This window comes from Zophobas morio, unplaced genomic scaffold (genome assembly GCF_036711695.1).
Source record: "Zophobas morio isolate AGI-343-1 ecotype UQ-CSIRO unplaced genomic scaffold, CSIRO_AGI_Zmor_V1 ptg000030l, whole genome shotgun sequence".
Taxonomy (NCBI): domain Eukaryota; kingdom Metazoa; phylum Arthropoda; class Insecta; order Coleoptera; family Tenebrionidae; genus Zophobas; species Zophobas morio.
Window position 1 is genome coordinate 2,524,841 of NW_026972135.1, and position 18,332 is coordinate 2,543,172.

General features: G+C 31.0%; 2 protein-coding genes across 2 annotated transcripts; one reads left to right on the top strand and one right to left on the bottom strand.

Moving 5' to 3' along the window:
• Window positions 1-128: 128 nt before the first annotated feature.
• On the top strand, window positions 129-1,587 carry LOC135138395 (cyclin-dependent kinase 1-like). Its single transcript, XM_064068365.1, has 5 exons — window positions 129-259; window positions 363-523; window positions 575-691; window positions 740-1,168; window positions 1,210-1,587. The coding sequence occupies exons 2-5, from the start codon at window positions 396-398 to the stop codon at window positions 1,460-1,462; spliced, it is 927 nt and encodes a 308-aa protein (XP_063924435.1). The 5' UTR covers window positions 129-259; window positions 363-395; the 3' UTR covers window positions 1,463-1,587.
• Window positions 1,588-1,660: 73 nt separating this feature from the next.
• On the bottom strand, window positions 1,661-12,694 carry LOC135138394 (transmembrane protein 53-like). The gene is made up of 5 exons (XM_064068364.1): window positions 12,081-12,694; window positions 2,439-2,646; window positions 2,236-2,388; window positions 2,061-2,189; window positions 1,661-2,003 (listed from the first exon to the last, which is right to left on the bottom strand). Exons 1-5 carry the CDS (start codon window positions 12,371-12,373, stop codon window positions 1,842-1,844), a joined length of 945 nt encoding a protein of 314 aa, XP_063924434.1. The 5' UTR covers window positions 12,374-12,694; the 3' UTR covers window positions 1,661-1,841.
• Between the last annotated feature and the right edge of the window lie 5,638 nt (window positions 12,695-18,332).

Genomic DNA, 18,332 nt, shown 5'->3' on the forward strand with positions numbered 1-18,332 from the left:
TATTCATTATTCGTTTGAAACGTGTTTGAACTATATTTGGGGATATTTCGTCCAGCTGTTGGCAACGCGCCCAACTGTCACTAGAAAGAGACAGCTCGACCGAAATTGAGGTCAGTCGGAGCAAGATAACGACTTTTGTTTGTTGCTCGAAGGTGATTGGTCGGTTCAAATTCGTCAAACTTCTTTCTCCATGTTTTTAGTAGAAGCCGTTATTTGTTCAAAACTCGTAAATTATTAATTTAATTTACTCAAATCGCAAGTAAGTGGGTAGTTAGAGGTGTGTAAGGCGCGATTCGTGCGACCGATTAACTAAAACGCGCTTTTCGGTTGATTGGAAAAGGGGTTAAGTTTGACCCTTGTAGGGTCTTTTTTCGTGTTCTTTCAGATAAACAACAATGTCGAAGCAATCGAGCAACATGGACGATTTTCTCAAAATCGAAAAAATCGGCGAAGGTACTTATGGCGTGGTTTATAAGGGTAAAAATAAAAAGACTGGCCAACTCGTTGCAATGAAAAAAATCAGGTATAATGGACGCTTTCGGTGAAAGATTTTACAAGTGTGTTGATTTTGTAGACTGGAGGCTGAGGACGAAGGGGTTCCATCGACGGCAATCCGCGAAATTTCGCTTTTAAAGGAGCTGCGCCACCCGAATGTGGTCTCGCTTGAGGACGTCATGATGGAGGAAAAAAGGTTGGTGGTTGTGCACGGGGCCCCCCAATCTTGACTTGTCTTTTCCAGACTTTATTTAATCTTCGAATTTCTCTCAATGGACTTGAAAAACTACCTCGACAATATCAAGCCGGGCAAGTACATGGAGCCTGAGCTAGTCAAAAGCTATCTCTTCCAAATAAACGAAGCGATTTTGTTCTGCCACCAAAGACGCGTGCTACATCGGGACTTGAAGCCCCAGAATTTGCTCATAACGCGCGACGGTACCATCAAGGTGGCCGATTTCGGGCTGGGGCGGGCGTTCGGGATCCCCGTGAGGGTGTACACCCATGAAGTCGTCACGTTGTGGTACCGAGCACCGGAGGTGCTCCTGGGCTCCCAGAGGTACTCTTGCCCCATTGATATTTGGTCGCTGGGGTGCATTTTCGCCGAAATGGCCACCAAACGCCCGTTGTTCCAAGGGGATTCGGAGATAGACCAATTGTTTAGGATATTCAGGTGAGTGTGGCCGGTGCATGGGAGTACTAACCCAAATTTAGAGTTTTGAGAACCCCGACTGATGATTTGTGGCCCAACGTGTCCAGTCTGCCCGACTACAAAGCCACTTTTCCGCGCTGGACTTCGTACAATTTGGAAACACAAGTGAAAAATATGAACAAAGATGCCGTGGATTTGTTGAAACAAATGGTGGTGTATGACCCGGCTAAACGGATCTCGGCTAAGAGAATCGCTCTTCATGCGTATTTCCGGAACGTGGACCGGTCAGTGAAGCCCATTTTCGATTTTAAATGACTAGGTTAGGTATTTATTCTCACGAGAGGGAATTGTGTTCTTGTTAAGACAATGTTTTATAAACTAATTCTAACATATCATCATTGTGAATTATCTTCATGTGCGTAATATATTTGTATTCTTTCGACTTGATTTTGAGGTTAGGTCACATGACTTAGCCACGCCCTCTACGCATGCGCACTCCATTCAAACGCCCTCTTGATCACATTTTTTAATAAGTCAAAATAAATATACATTTGATAGCACCATAATTTAGATCAAAATGCCTAACAAAGTTGTGCATACAATAACAAATTTCTAAAAAAATAGCGCCTATGAACCTAAACCGTAACGAAGTGGTAACATGCGTGTAATCGATACTACAGAGTGTCGGGGAATTTCAGTTTGTGCCGTTGAGACACTTGTTTAAAAAATTGCATACACTGTTTACGTAGCTCTCTTTGTGTTCCGTGTAGTGTTTGACGTGTGGACTGCCCTCGTAGCAAAGACTCGTGACGTCAACACCCAGCGATCTTCGATAGTCGGCGAAATATTCGATATCCTTCGAAAAAACAATTAAAATAAAAAAAAACGAGCTGCGACACACGTCAATACTTACCGTGAACGGAATCAGGACGTCCTTCTTAGAATAGATGAAGTGCTGCGGCCACGTGTTTTTCTCGTTCTTTAAGTTCTCTAAAGGGTTGGACTGGAATGTCGTCTTGGGGTTGATATAGTTGCTAATTACCTACGGGCGAAAGTTGCGTGAAAGCGGATTGGTTTATGGGGTTTACCTCGTAAAGCCATATCATGGACAGGAACATGGTCATGAGGACCGACATGGGGATGTTGTAGAGAGGTTTTCCGCCGAGGATGGCCGAAATGGCACGAAATAGGCTCACGATGCGCCTCTTGCCGGGGGCGGAGTCGAAAATCACCCCCTTTATCTAAAACAAGAAATTAATAAAAAAAGGTGGATTTGTGTGTTTTCACTTACTTGTATAGGTTTTGGGCTTTTCTCAAGTGCCAGAGAAAAATTCTGGTACAGGAAAGCGCCGCCGTTGGAGAAGCAGTGGATTATGATGGGGTGATTTTCGAAATTGAGGTCCACCAGCAATTTTACCAGACGCTCCCCTATTGTGATCATCTGGAGGCGTTTCCAGAAGAGACATTTCACGGGGGCTGTGTATCTCAAGGTAATCAGTCTAAAAATAGTTAATGATTTACATATTGCGTGTTTTATCTGCCGAAATATATTAAAAGATGTAATGGTAATACGTCGCTTTTAGTATATACGGAAAAGTAGGTCCTCCTTTTCTGTCAGTGTGTCTATTATATTGTGAAAGTTGGCCAACTCACTCCACTAAAGCCTGTGACGTCATATCAAAATTTTGCTGAGTTATAATAAAAAAAATGGTGGAAGGTTATTGCGACAGAATTGTAGCCTGCTTTTCGAAAAATCGAAAAACCCAGATATTGAAAGTCCCCAAAATTTAAAAGTTGGAAAATTGAGAAATCGAAAAATCAAAATGGATATCGAAAAACATTTAAAAATTGATCGAGAAATCGAAACCTCAAAATGTCGAGAAAGTGAAAAACTGAAAAATTAAGAAATCAAAACAGGCTAAAATCGAAAAGTTGAAAACTGAAAATTGGCATTTAAAAAATTGAATAAATTGAAAAATCGAAAAATTAAAGAATCTGAAAACTGAAACGGCGAAAAATCAAATATGTATTTAAAAAGTCGAAACATCGAAAAGTCGAGAAATATGAAAATAAAAAAATCGATTAATCGAGAAATCGAAACATCGGAAAATTGAACAAACGAAAAATGTGAAATTTAAAAAACCGAAAAATTGAAAAATCAAAATATCGAAGAATTAAAAAATCGAGAAGTCGAAAACCCACAATTTCAAAAATCGGAACATCGAAAATTGGAAAATCGAAAAGTCAAAAATGCGAGCAGTTGAAAAATGGGAATAATAAACAAAATCGAAAATATAAAAATTCGAAAAAACCGTGAAGTAGAAAATCGAAAAAGTAAAAATCGGAAAATTGAAAAATCCCAAAACTAAAATATCGAAAAATTGATAAACTGAAAAGTCGAGAAATCAAAAATCCAAAATTTGAAAAATAGAAAAATCGAAAAACTAAAACATCGAGAAATTGAAAAATTGCTAAACTGAAATAACCAAAAATTGGGATATCGGAACGCCGGAAAATCGAAAAACCAAGAAATCGAAAAGTCGGAACATCGAAAAATTCAAAAACTGAAACATCAGAAGATCGAGAATTCGAAAAATTTAAAGATTAAAAAATTAGAACATCGAAAAAGTAAAAATCGGAAAATTGAATCAGAATATTGAAAAATCCCAAAACTAAAATATCGAAAAATTGATAAACCGAAAAATCGGAACTGAAAAATCGAGAAATGGGAAAATAAAAAAATTGGAAATTTAGGAACGTCAAAAATTGAAAAATCGAGAAATCAAAAATCCAAAATATTAAAAACAGAAAAATCAGAAAATTGAAAAACTAAAACATCGAGAAATTGAAAAATTACAAAACTAAAATGACCAAAAATTGGGAATCCGAAAAATTGGAACATCGGAACGCCGGAAAATCGAAACACCAAGAAATCTAAACATCAAAAGTTTGAGAAGTCGGAAACAAAAAATGTAAAACTTTAAAAATTGAGAAATAGAAATATCGAAGATCTAAAAAATCGAGAAATTGAAAAATCGAAACATCGGAAAATTGGAAAATCTGTAAGTCGGAAAAGCGAGAAATCGAAAAATCGGAATATCGAGCAATTCAAAAACTGAAACATCGAAACATTAAAAGATCGAGAAATGGAGAAGTTCCAAAAATTGAAAAATATTACAAATTGAAATGGGCCAAAATAGAAAAGTTAGAAATCGAAAAATTGAAAAATCGAAATGGGCCAAAATCGAAAAGTTAAAAATTGTAAAATCTAAAATTAAAAAAATTGAATGAATTGATCAAAAATCAAAATCGAAAATCAAAAAATCTATTAATCGAGAAATCGAAAAATTGAAGAATCGAAAACCCGAAAAATCCCAAAACTGAAACATCGAAAATTCGAATATTTAAAAAATCAAAACCCTGAAAAATTGAAACATTAAAAAGTCGAGAAATTCAGAAATACGAAAATCAAAAAATCGACGAATCGAGAAATTGAAACATCGAAAAATTGAACAAACAAAAAATGTAAAACTTTAAAAATTGAGAAATAGAAATATCGAAGATCTAAAAAATCGAGAAATTGAAAAATCGAAACATCGGAAAATTGGAAAATCTATAAGTCGGAAAAGCGAGAAATCGAAAAATCGGAATATCGAAAAATTCAAAAACTGAAACATCGAAACATTAAAAGATCGAGAAATGGAGAAGTTCCAAATATTGAAAAATATTACAAATTGAAATGGGCCAAAATAGGAAAGTTAGAAATCGAAAAATTGAAAAATTAAAAAAAAGCAAGAAATTGAACAATTAAAAAATCAAAAGATCGAGATCCTGATAAATTGAAAAATTGAAAAATCTAAAACCAAGAAGTCGAAAAATCGAAAGCGAAAACGAAATACCAAAAAAAAAAACGAAAAATCGAAATTCCAAAAATTCGAAAAAGCGTAAAATATAAATATCGATGACCTAAAAATGGAAAAAATAAAAATCAAAAAATTGAAACCCAAAACTGAAATATCGAAAAATGGAGAAATGGGAAAATCAAAATCTTGAAAATTTAGAAATGTCAAAAATTGAAAAATTAAAAATTAGAAAAATTAAAAAATCAAGAAATTGGAAAATTCCATAACTGAAATGACCAAAAATGGAGAAATCGAAAAATTGCACAATCAAAACATCGAAAAATTTGAAAATCGAAAAGCCCAAATGCCGAAAAATCGAAAAACCGAGAAGTCGAAAAATCGGAACAACGGAAAATTCAAAACTGAGACATCGAGAAATTGAAACATGTAAAGATCGAGAAATCGATAAGTCGAGAAGCCGAAAAATTAAAAAATCGAAAACGGAAAAATCTGAAACCGAGAAGTTGAAGTTCTATTTCTTAGAAATATCAAAAAACGAAAAAATCGAAAACATAAAAATTCGGACAATTGAAAAATAGCAATATCGAAGAATTGAGAAGTGGAAGAAAAACTGAAAAATCGAAAAATTGAAAAACTGAAGAATCGAAACACTGAAAAGTCTAGAAATCGAGAAATAGAAAATTGAAAAATCCAGAAATCGAAAATCCACAATTTCAGAAATCGGAAAATTGAAGAATCGAGAAATTCAAAAATCAAAACATCGAAAAATTGACAAATTGAAATAAGCCAAAATAGAAAAGTAAAAAATCGAAAAATCGAGAAATTGAAAAATGTAAAATTTAAAAAATTGAAAAATAGAAATCTCGAAGAACTAAAAAATCGAAAAGTCAAAAATGCGAGCAATCGAAAAATAGGAATAATAAAAAAAATCGAAAACTGAAACATCGAAACATTAAAAGATCGAAAAATCGAAAATATAAAAATTCGAAAAACCGTAAAATAGAAAATCGAAAAAGTAAAAATCGGGAAATTGAAGAATCGGAACTGAAAAGTCGAGAAATCAAAAATCCAAAATTTGAAAAATAGAAAAATCGAAAAACTAAAACATGGAGAAATTGAAAATTGCAAAACTGAAATGACCAAAAATTGGAATATCGGAACGCCGGAAAATCGGAAAACCAAGAAATCGAAAAGTCGGAGCATCGAAAAATTCAAAAGTGAAACATCAAAAGATCGAGAAATCGAAAATATAAAAATTCGAAAAACCGTAAAATAGAAATATCGATGAGTTGAAAAATTTAAAGATTAAATAATTAGAAAATCCCAAAACTGAAATATCGAAAAATTGATAAACCGGAAAATCGGAACTGAAAAATCGAGAAATGGGAAAATAAAAAAATTGGAAATTTAGGAACGTCAAAAATTGAAAAATCGAGAAATCAAAAATCCAAAATATTAAAAATAGAAAAATCAGAAAATTGAAAAACTAAAACATCGAGAACTTTTAATGTTTCAAATTAAAAGTTCGAGAAATGGAGAAGTTCCAAAAATTGAAAAATATTACAAATTGAAATGGGCCAAAATAGAAAAGTTAGAAATCGAAAAATTGAAAAATTAAAAAAAAGCAAGAAATTGAAAAATCTAAAACCAAGAAGTCCAAAAATCGAAAGCGAAAACGAAATTACAAAAAAACCGAAAAATCGAAATTCCAAAAATTCGAAAAAGCGTAAAATATAAATATCGATGAACTAAAAATTGAAAAATTTTAAATTAAAGATCAGAAAATTGAAAAAATAAAAATAAAAAAATTGAAAGCCAAAACTGAAATATCGAAAAATCGAGAAATGGGAAAATCAAAACCTTGAAAATTTAGAAATGTCAAAAATTGAAAAATTAAAAATTAGAAAAATTAAAAAATCAAAAAATTGGAAAATTCCACAACTGAAATGACCAAAAATGGAGAAATCGAAAAATTGCACAATCAAAACATCGAAAAAGTCCAAATACCGAAACATCGAAAAACCGAGAAGTCGAAAAATCGGAACGTCGGAAAATTCAAAACTGAGACATCGAGAAATTTAAACATGTAAAAATCGAGAAATCGATAAGTGAGAAGCCGAAAAATTAAAAAATCGAAAACGGAAAAATCAGAAACCGAGAAGTTGAAGTTCTATTTCTTAGAAATATCAAATAACGAAAAAATCGAAAACATAAAAATTCGGACAATTGAAAAATAGCAAATATCGAAGAATTGAGAAGTGGAAGAAAAACTGAAAAATCGAAAAATTGAAAAACTGAAGAATCGAAACACTGAAAAGTCTAGAAATCGAGAAATAGAAAATTGAAAAATCCAGAAATCGAAAATTCACAATTTCAGAAATCGGAAAATTGAAGAATCGAGAAATTCAAAAATCAAAACATCGAAAAATTGACAAATTGAAATAAGCCAAAATAGAAAAGTAAAAAATCGAAAAATCGAGAAATTGAACAATTAAAAAGTCGAAAACTTGATAAATCGAAAAACTGAAAAATCTAAAACTGAGAATCCAAAATCCAAAAAATCGAAAATAGAAAAATTCGAAAAACCGTCAAATAGAAAATATTGGTGAATAGAAAATTGAAAAATTTAAAATTTAAAGATCAAAAAATTAGAAAATCGAAAAAGTAAAAATCGTCAAATCGAGAAATTGAAGAAACCCAAAACTGAAAAGTCGAAAATTCGAGAAATGGGAAAATCATAAAATTGAAAATTTAGAAACGTAAAAAATTGAAAAGTCGAAAAATTCAAAAATTGAGAAATTAAAAATCCAAAATTTAAAATAACGAAAAATAGAAAAATAGGAAAATTAAAGAAGCGAAAAACTAAAACCTCGAGAAATTGAATAATTTCTAAACTGAAATGACGAAAACTTGGGAAATTGAAAAATTTGAAAAGCCCAAAAGTCGAAAAATCGAGAAGTCGAAAAATAGGATCAACGGAAAATTCAAAAACTGAGACATCGCAAGCAAATATTTAAAAAGTCGCAACACTGAAATTCGAAAAATTCTAAAAATTGAAAAATCGAAACATTGAATAAACGAAAAATGTAAAATTTTTGAAAAATAGAAATATCGAAGAACTAAACAATCGAGAAATTCAAAAATCGAAAGATCGAAAAATTGTAAAACTGAAAGAAGATCGAAGAAAGATCGAGAAGTTTCAAAGATCGAAAAACTGAGAAATTGAAATAGACGTAAACAGAAAAGTTAAAAATCGAAAAATTGAACAACTAAAAAAAATCGAAAAATCGAGAAATTGAATAAACAAAACATCAAAAGATCGAAATCTTGAAAAATTGAAAAACTGAAATAACGAAAAATTTTTTTTAAATTGAAACATTGAAAAATCGAAAAATTGAAAAATCGCAAAATTGAAGAAGCGAAAAATTAAAACATCGAAATGAGCAAAAAATGGGGAAATCGAAAAATTCAGGTATCAACACTTCGTAAAATTTGAAAATCGAAAAGCCCAAAAGTCGAAAAACGAAGAAGTCGAAAAATCGGAACATTGGAAAATACAAAAAATGATACATCGAGAAATTGAAAAGTGGAAGAAAAACTGAAGAAAAGTCGAAAATTCGAGAAATGGGAAAATCAAAAAATCGAAACATCGAAAAATTCAAAAACTGAAACATGAAAATACCGAGAAATCGAAAAATTGAAAATTGAGAAATTGAATTTAAAAAAATTAAAAATTCTAAAACTGAAACTTCGAAAATTGGGAACCTGAAAAGTCGAGAAATCGAGAAACACGAAAATAAAAAGATCGAGAAATCCAGAATTGAGAATTTAAAAAAAAATCGAAATTTTAATAAATCGAAAAACTGAAAAATATAAAACCGAAAAGTCGAAAAATGGAAAGAGAAATCGAAACTCCAAAAAAAACTGAAAAACCGAAAATATAAAAATTCGAAAAATCGTAAAAGAAATATGGATGAATTGAAAAAGTAAAAATAGTGGAATTAGAAAACTGAAGAATCGAAATACAAATTGAAATCCCAAAACTGAAATATTGAAAAATTGAAAAATCGAAGAAAAAAAAAATTGAAAATTCAACATTTAAAAAATCAAAAGATCGAGATCCTGATAAATTGAAAAATTGAAAAATCGAAATTCCAAAAATTCGAGAAAGCGTAAAATATAAATATCGATGAACTAAAAATTGAAAAATTTTAAATTTAAAGATCAGAAAATTGAAAAAATAAAAATCAAAAAATTGAAACCCAAAACTGAAATATCGAAAAATCGAGAAATGGGAAAATCAAAACCTTGAAAATTTAGAAATGTCAAAAATTGAAAATTTAAAAATTAGAAAGATTAAAAAATCGAAAAATCAAAAATCCAAAATTTAAAAAATCGAAAAATTGGAAAATTCCATCACTGAAATGACCAAAACTGAGACATGGAGAAATTGAAACATGCAAAGATCGAGAAATAGAGAAGTAGAGAAACCGAAAAATTAAAAAATCGAAAATTTTAAAATTAAAAAAAAAATCGAAAACGGAAAAATCTAAAACCGAGAAGTCGAAACATTGAAAGATCAAGAAATGGAAATATCAAAAAGCGAAAAAATCGAAAACATAAAAGTTCGGACAATTGAAAAATAACAATATCGAAGAATTGAGAAGTGGAAGAAAAATTGAAAAATCCCAAAACTGAAACATTGAAAAATCGAATATTTAAAAAATCAGAAACTTGAAAAATCGAAAAATTCAAAAACTGGAACATCAGAAGATTGGGAAATCAAGACGTTCCAAAAATCGAAAAATTGACAAATTGAAATAGGCCAAAATGGAAAAGTTAAAAATCGAAAAATTAGAGAATAAAAAAATCGAAAAATTGAACAATTAAAAAGTCGAAAACTCGATAAATCGAAAAACTGAAAAATCTAAAACTGAGAAGTCGAAAACCAATCCAAACACCAAACAACCAAAAAATCGAAAAATAGAAAAATTCGAAAAACCGTAAAATAGAAATATTGGTGAATAGAAAATTGAAAAATTTTAAATTTAAAGATTAAAAAATTAGTAAAAATCGTCAAATCGAAAAATTGAAGAATCCCAAAACTGAAAAGTCGAAAAGTCGAAGAATTAAAAAATTGAGAAATCCAAAATCCAAAATTTAAAATAACGAAAAATAGGAAAATTAAAGAAGCGAAAAACTAAAACCTCGAGAAATTGAATAATTCCTAAACTGAAATGACGAAAACTTGGGAAATCGAAAATTTTGAAAAGCCCAAAAGTCGAAAAATCGAGAAGTCGAAAAGTAGGATCAACGGAAAATTCAAAAACTGAGACATCGAGAATTTGAAAAGATAAATGAAACATCGAAAAAGCAAATATTTAAAAAAGTCGCAACACTGAAATTCGAAAAATTCAAAACATTGAAAAATCGAAACATTGAATAAACGAAAAATGTAAAATTTTTGAAAAATAGAAATATCGAAAAACTAAACAATCGAGAAACTCAAAAATCAAAACACCGAAAATTTGTAAAACTGAAAGAATATCGAAGAAAGATCGAGAAGTTTCAAAGATCGAAAAACTGGGAAATTGAAATAGACGAAAACAGAAAAGTTAAAAATCGAAAAATTGAACAACTAAAAAAAATCGAAAAATCGAGAAATTGAATAAACAAAACATCAACAAGATCGAAATCTTGAAAAATTGAAAAACTGAAATAACGAAAAATTTTAAAATCGAAGAATAAAAAAATTGAAAATTCAACATCAAGTCAAAATCGAAAAATTAAAAAGTCGAGAAATCAGAAATCCAAAATTTAAAAAATCGAAAAATTGAGGAACCGAAAACTAAAACATCGAAAAATTGAAAAATTCCAAAACTAAAATGACCAAAAATGGGGAAATTGAAACTGAATAATCAAAATATCGAAAAATCGGGACATCGGAAAATTCAAAAACTGAAATATCGAGAAATCGAAAAGTTAAAAATTGAAAAATTTGAAATTGAAAAAAAAAATCGAAAAATTGAGAATTCGAGAAATTCTATTCAAAAAATTGTCGAGAAATTGGGAAATCGAAAAATTAAAAATTTAGAAACGTGAAAAATTGAAAAATCGTAAAACTGGAACATCGAAAATTAGTTATATATACAATTTTTTTTCAAAAATTTTGGTGCTTACATTTAGTATTGTAAAATTTGAAGATGACGTCATTCCATTGTTGGTGGGGACGAGCAGACATTTGATTAGCGCACTGATTAACTTATCAGCTTATCACATTTTATTACAACTGAAAATTACGCGACTGAAAGGACTACCAATTCGATGAAATACATGTACTTGTACATATACCAAAAAAAAAGATCGCAGACAGCGTACGACAAAAGTCACTAACTAAACTTTACATAATTACAATGTATTTACGCAAAGAAAACACAGTTGCTGCGTAAAGTATTTTTCAGTAGAGTTAAAGTTAATAGCAAAGCCATGTTTTGTAATCACTAAAACGATTTTATTTATGTAAAAATTTAAATGTAGCTTCTTTAATTTTGATTATATACATATTTGTGAACACTACAACCATAGTAATAGTAATAATGATTGCATAACCAGACAGGAATACATAAATAAACTAAAAAAAAAAAAACAACAAAATAAATATGTATTGACATATTAACATACAATAAACTTTTGAAGTGACGGCAGATAAATAGGGGACCTACTTTTGTATATTCATAAGCCATAGAACCACGACATTCGCCATCGTTAAGTGGACCTTGTACCCACATTTTAAGTCGATATACAAAATAAACAATTTATTATTGTTTGTTAAACACGAACACAATACGACACAAACATAATAAAAGACATAAAATTGCAATTAAGTTCATCCAATCTCCAACCACTTACGAATTGTTCTTAATAATTTAAAAACATAATTAAGAAACCCCGCTTTCTTTCCCTAGACGAACCCCGACTCTGTCTCTCATTAGTGACCCCGCTGCCATCAATACCACCCCTAATAACACCCCTACAGGGAAAAGCCGGCCGGTCTTCGCACTTTCACTCACCCCCTGTCCTCGTATATCTGCGAATACTTGGCCAAGTACTTATCCTGGCAGCCGGCCCATCCGAACAAAAGGATAACGGGTATTTTTTCTTCGTTCACCACAAAAACATAGTCACTTTCACCGTTCTGCTGGTTGTAGTTGAAGTTTGGACTGGGAAATTTGATGTAATATTCTAGGTTGTCCAAATCGGCGGCCATTTTCAAATCGGTGCGCGCGACGCGGTGGTCTATCGATCGCGAATTGTTTTTTTGGTAACGAGCCATGGCTTTCCATTGAGGAAAAGGAAATGCCATTGTTTGAGCTGGTGCGGAGCTGAGGTGCGAACGTTGACATCACACGGGTCAGGTTTGACAGGGGGACGCTTGATGGTTACGCGATTTTGACGTTTCGCAAGTCACTTTCTGGAGGTGTTTGAAGTTTCAAAATAAAAGACTCAAATTCTAGTTTCTGTGTTTTTTTTTCAAATTTTATGCTTGACATGCATTATTTTATTTTTTCCCAACATGGTAAAATTTAAAAATGATAGAACTGAGGGTACTGCAGCCCCGTAGCTACGGGGGGGGCAAGAGGGGGCTGAGCCCCCCCTAGCAGTTGTGGTTGCCCCCCCTGGAAGACTTATACATTATAAATTTCAAATTAGTAATAAAATTTCAATATAATGCTGATTGCCGAAGCATATTAACTGGCCCCACGCGCCCCACCTTTATTTTCTTACAGGGTATATTATTTGGCAATATCACCCTATAAAAAAATGAACATGTCACATTTTATTCCATAGCCTACTATGTACTTGAGAAAAGTCAAAAATATTATATGGATTTTCTAAAAATTGAGCTTTTATTGAAATGGACAAAAAATCGACAAAAAATTCTGAGACGTAGATCTCGATGAGCTTAATCAAAAAACATAAGGTCTTGATGGTCCCAGACCAAGATTTTTTAAAAATTCGGTTCCAAAGTCGACATTTCAAAATTTCTCAAAAATTACATTTCTTTTGGCGGTTCTGGAAAAATTGTACGAATTTTCGAAAAAATAAAACAAAAAAAAAACATTTGGAGATCGAAATCAATAAAAAGATCCCTTCTGCTAGTTTTCGAAAATGCGTGGGAAAAGTCAAATTTTTTTTATAGATTTTCAAAAATTGAGCTTTTGTTGAAATTGGCTAAAAATCTACAAAAAATTCTGAGATGTAGATCTCGACGAGTTTAGTCAAAAAACATAAGGTCTTGCTGCTATTCGGTTTCCAAGTCGACTTTTTAAAATTTCTCAAAAATTATACTCCTATTTCTTTTGACGATTCTAGAAAATTTTTACAAATTTTCGATCAAATAAAACCAAAAACAACATCTGAAGATTGAAATAAATAAAAGAATGACTTTTGGTAATTTTTGGAAATGCTTAAGAAAAGTCAAAATTTATTTAGTTTTCAAAAATTGAGCTTTTGTTAGAGTTGACAAAAAATTCTGAAATATAGATCTCGATGAGCTTAATCGAAAAACATGTTCATGCTCCCGGAGCAAAATTTACGAAATATTGGGTTTCGACCTAAAATTTCTAAAAAATCTCAAAAGTGACTTAAAAAAAAGTTATTTCTTTATGCAATTGTGGAAAAATTCGACGAAATATCAAAAAAATAAAACCAAAAATAACATCTGTAGATCGAAATCAATAAAGAGATCCCTTTTGCTAATTTTCGAAAACGGTTGGGAAAAGTCAAAAAATGTATGTGGATTTTCAAAAATTGAGCTTTTGTTGAAATTAACAAAAAATCAACAAAAAAATCTGAAATGTTGATCTCGACGAGCTCAATCAAAAAACACAAGGTCTAGATGGTCCCAGATCAAGATTTTCGAAACATTCGGTTTCAAAGTTCAAAAATTACATTTCGTTTGGCGATTGCTGAAAAATTTTACCAAAAACAACATCTGGAGAGCGAAATCAATAAAGGAATCCCTTTCGGTAATTTTTGAAAATGCCTGGGAAAAGTCAAAAATTTTATATGGGTTTTCAAAAATTGAACTTCCGTAAAAGTTGACAAAAAATTCTGAAATATAGATTTGGACGAGCTTAAAAAAACATGACAGGTTCATGGTTCCGGATCAAAATTTTCGAAATACTCGGTTTCGAGCTCGAATTTTCAAAATTTCTCAAAAATTACCATATTTCTTTTGGCGATTGTGGAAAAATTGTACGAATTTTCGAAAAAATAACCAAAAACAACATCTGGAGATCGAAATCAATAAAGGAATCCCTTTTGGTAATCTCGAACGTGCTTGAAAAAAAGTCAAAAATTTGATACAGGTTCTCAAAAATTGCCATATTTCTTCCGTCGATTCTGGAAAAATTGTAAGAATTTTCAAAAAAATTGAATCCAAAACGATTTTTGGAAATCGAGATGAACAAAAGAGTCTCTTTTGATAATTTTTGAAAATGCTTGGAAAAAGTCAAAAATTTTATATGGATTTTCAAAAATTGAACTTTCGTAAAGTTGACAAAAAATTCTGAAATACAGATTTGGACGAGCTTAAAAAAACATGACAGGTTCATGGTTCCGGATCAAAATTTTCGAAATACTCGGTTTCGAGCTCGAATTTTCAAAATTTCTCAAAAATTACCATATTTCTTTTGGCGATTGTGGAAAAATTGTACGCATTTTCGAAAAAACAACCAAAAACAACATCTGGAGATCGAAATCAATAAAGGAATCCCTTTTGGTAATCTCGAACGTGCTTGAAAAAAAGTCAAAAATTTGACACAGGTTCTCAAAAATTGCCATATTTCTCCCGTCGATTCTGGAAAAAATGTAAGAATTTTCAAAAAAATTGAATCCAAAACGATTTCTGGAAATCGACATGAACAAAGAAATTTCTTTTGGTGATTTTCGAAAATGCTTGGGAAAAGCCAAAAATTTTATATGGGTTTTCAAAAATTGAACTTTCGTAAAAGTTGACAAAAAATTCTGAAATATAGATTTCGACGAGCTTAAAAAAACATGACAGGTTCAAGGTTCCGCATCAAAATTTTCGAAATACTCGGTTTCGAGCTGGAATTTTCAAAATTTCTCAAAAATTACCATATTTCTTTTGGCGATTATGGAAAAATTGTACGAATTTTCGAAAAAACAACCAAAAACAACATCTGGAAATCGAAATCAATAAAGGGATCCCTTTTGGTAATTTCGAACGTGCTTGAAAAAAGTCAAAAATTTGATACAGGTTCTCAAAAATTGCCATATTTCTTCCGTCGATTCTGCAAAAAATGTAAGAATTTTCAAAAAAATTGAATCCAAAACGATTTTTGGAAGAAATCGAGATGAACAAAGGAATTTTTTTGGTAATTTTCGAAAATGCTTGGGAAAAGTCAAAAATTTTATATGGGTTTCCAAAAATTGAGCTTTTGTTAAAGTTGACAAAAAATTCTGAAATACACATCTCGACGAGTTTAAAAAAACATGACGAGTTCATGGTTCCGTACCAAAAGTTTCGAAATATTTGGTTTCAAAGTCGGATTTTTAAAATATGTACTAAACATGCAAAAAAATAAACTCAAACAAATTGGATGTTACCTATATGGCCACTACACAAATTTTTGGATGCAGTACAGCTGTTTGTGAATCTACATTCTCTATTTTAACCAGCATTTTAACCAAGTACCGTACCAATTTTTTGGACTTCGACAGGGTTTTACGAAAATTTAGCGTAAAAAATCGACGTTTCCAATTATTTTAATTTTCTTTCAAATATAAAAACTCAGAAAAAATAAAGTAGTTATCTGAGTGTATTATTAAAATATAAATATTTACATGAAGCCCCCTCTGTCGACAAACTTGCCCCCCCCCCCCCCCCCCCCCCGAATAAGTTTTCTAGCTACGGGGCTGGGGTACTGAAACTGAAATAAAGGTACCAGCGTGACAAATTGATTTAAACGCTATTTCCAAATAATTTACAATTTTGGCAAATCACGTACCTTATAAGAAAATAGAGGGTGGGTGGGCGGGGCTTATTTCCTTCTAAGATAAGACTGATTTTGGCAAATGACAACATAATCACGGATTCGTGATCTTGAATCAATTTCCTGTAAAATAGGTACCAGTTTGGACATATTCAGGTAAGTTTTGTTCAGTTGGTCTAATTTTAATATTTCTTTAATGGATGTTTTTGTCGTTAACTGTAAAATTATTTCAAGAATCACTTCGAATTGAAAAATCGAAAATTAATCGTACAGTTTTCCCCAACACGCGTAATTCTTGCGGTTTTTCCAAGCGGAAAAATACAAATTTTCGACTGACGCCAACACGTGTAAATTTGTTTTATTGTTTGTAAATTCACAGTTCGTGATTGGATTTTAATCGTTAACTGGTTCTAACACAGTTTAACGGTCCTGAGATTGTTTAGTCAAAGTACTGGTTAGGAGGTTTAATGAAATTTACTTAGTCAGGACTCATCAAGTTATAAACAAGGTTGCCAATAGTTCATTTACGGCAGTTAAATTAACCTAACGTCGTCCCACTCTGGGATAAGCTGGGGACAGTCCACGATGTAAACTCTCAAAGCTAATTGTTTTAAGTAACCAGAAAAATTGAAAATTTAGAAACGTCAAAATTGAAAAGTCGAAAAATAGTAAAATCGGAAAATTGAAGAAGCGAAAAACTAAAACATCGAGAAACTGAAAAATTCCAAAACTGGAATGACCAAAAATTAGGATATCGAAAAATTAAGGTATCAACACGTAAAATTTGAAAATCGAGCCCAAAAGTCGAAAAACCGAGAAGTCGAAAAATCGGAACACTGGAAAATTCAAAAACTGAGACATCGGGAAATTGCCAAAATCAAAAATTCGAAAAATAAAAAAATTAGAAATCGAAAAACTAAAAAATCTGAAACCGACAAGTTGAAAAATCAAAATATCAAAAAACGAAAAAATGGAAAAATGAGAAATCGAAATATGTATTGAAAAATCCCAAAGTTGAAATATCGAAAAATTGAAAAGTGGAAGAAAAACTGAAGAAAAGTCGAAAATTCGAGAAATGGGAAAATCAAAAAATCGAAATATCGAAAAATTCAAAAACTGAAACATCAAAAGATCGAAAAATCCAGAAGTACCAAAAAATCGAAATCTTGATAAATCGAAAAATTGGAAAATATAAAACCGAAAAGTCGGAAAATAGAAAGAGAAATCGAAACACCAAAAACTCGAAAATCGAAAATATAAAAATTTGAAAAACCGTAAGAAAAATATCGATGAATTGAAAAATTAAAAAATTGAAAATTTCCAAAACTGAAATGGCCAAAAATTGGGAAATCGAAAAATTAAGGTATCAACACGTAAAATTTGAAAATCGAAAAGCCCAAAAGTCGAAAAACCGGAACATTGGAAAATTCAAAAACTGAGACATCGAGAAATTGAATCAAAATTGGCCAAATTCAAAAATTCGAAAAATAAAAAACCTAAAAATCGAAAAATTAAAAAATCTGAAACCCAGAAGTTGAAAATTCAAAAGATCAAGAAACAGAAATATCAAAAAACCAAAAAAATGGAAAACTGAGAAATCGAAATATGTATTGAAAAATCCCAAAGTTGAAATACCGAAAAATTAAAAAGTGGAAGAAAAACTGAAGAAAAGTCGAAAATTCGAGAAATGGGAAAATCAAGAAATCTATTAATCGAGAAATCAAAACGTTGGAAAAGCGACAAATCAAAAAATCGAAACATCGAAAAATTCAAAAACGGAAACATCAAAAGATCGAGAAGTCCAGAAGTTCCAAAAATTGAAAAATTACAAAAAAATGAAAAATCGAAAAATCGAAATCTTGATAAATCGAAAAATTGGAAAATATAAACCCGAAAAGTCGAAAAATAGAAAGAGAAATCGAGGCGCCAAAAACCCGAAAATCAAAAATATAAAAATTTGAACAACCGTAAAGAAATATCGATGAATTGAAAAATTAAAAAATCGAAAAAGTAAAAATCGTAGAACTGGAAATCTGAAATAACGAAAAATTGAAAAATTCCAAAACTAAAATGACCAAAAATTGGGAAATCGAAAAATTAAGGTATCAACACGTCGTAAAATTTGAAAATCGAAAAGCCCAAAAGTCGAAAAACCGAGAAGTCGAAAAATCGGAACACTGGAAAATTCAAAAACTGAGACATCGGGAAATTGAAGAATCAAAATGTGCCAAAATCAAAAATTCGAAAAATAAAAAAATTAGAAATCGAAAAACTAAAAAATCTGAAACCGCGAAGTTGAAA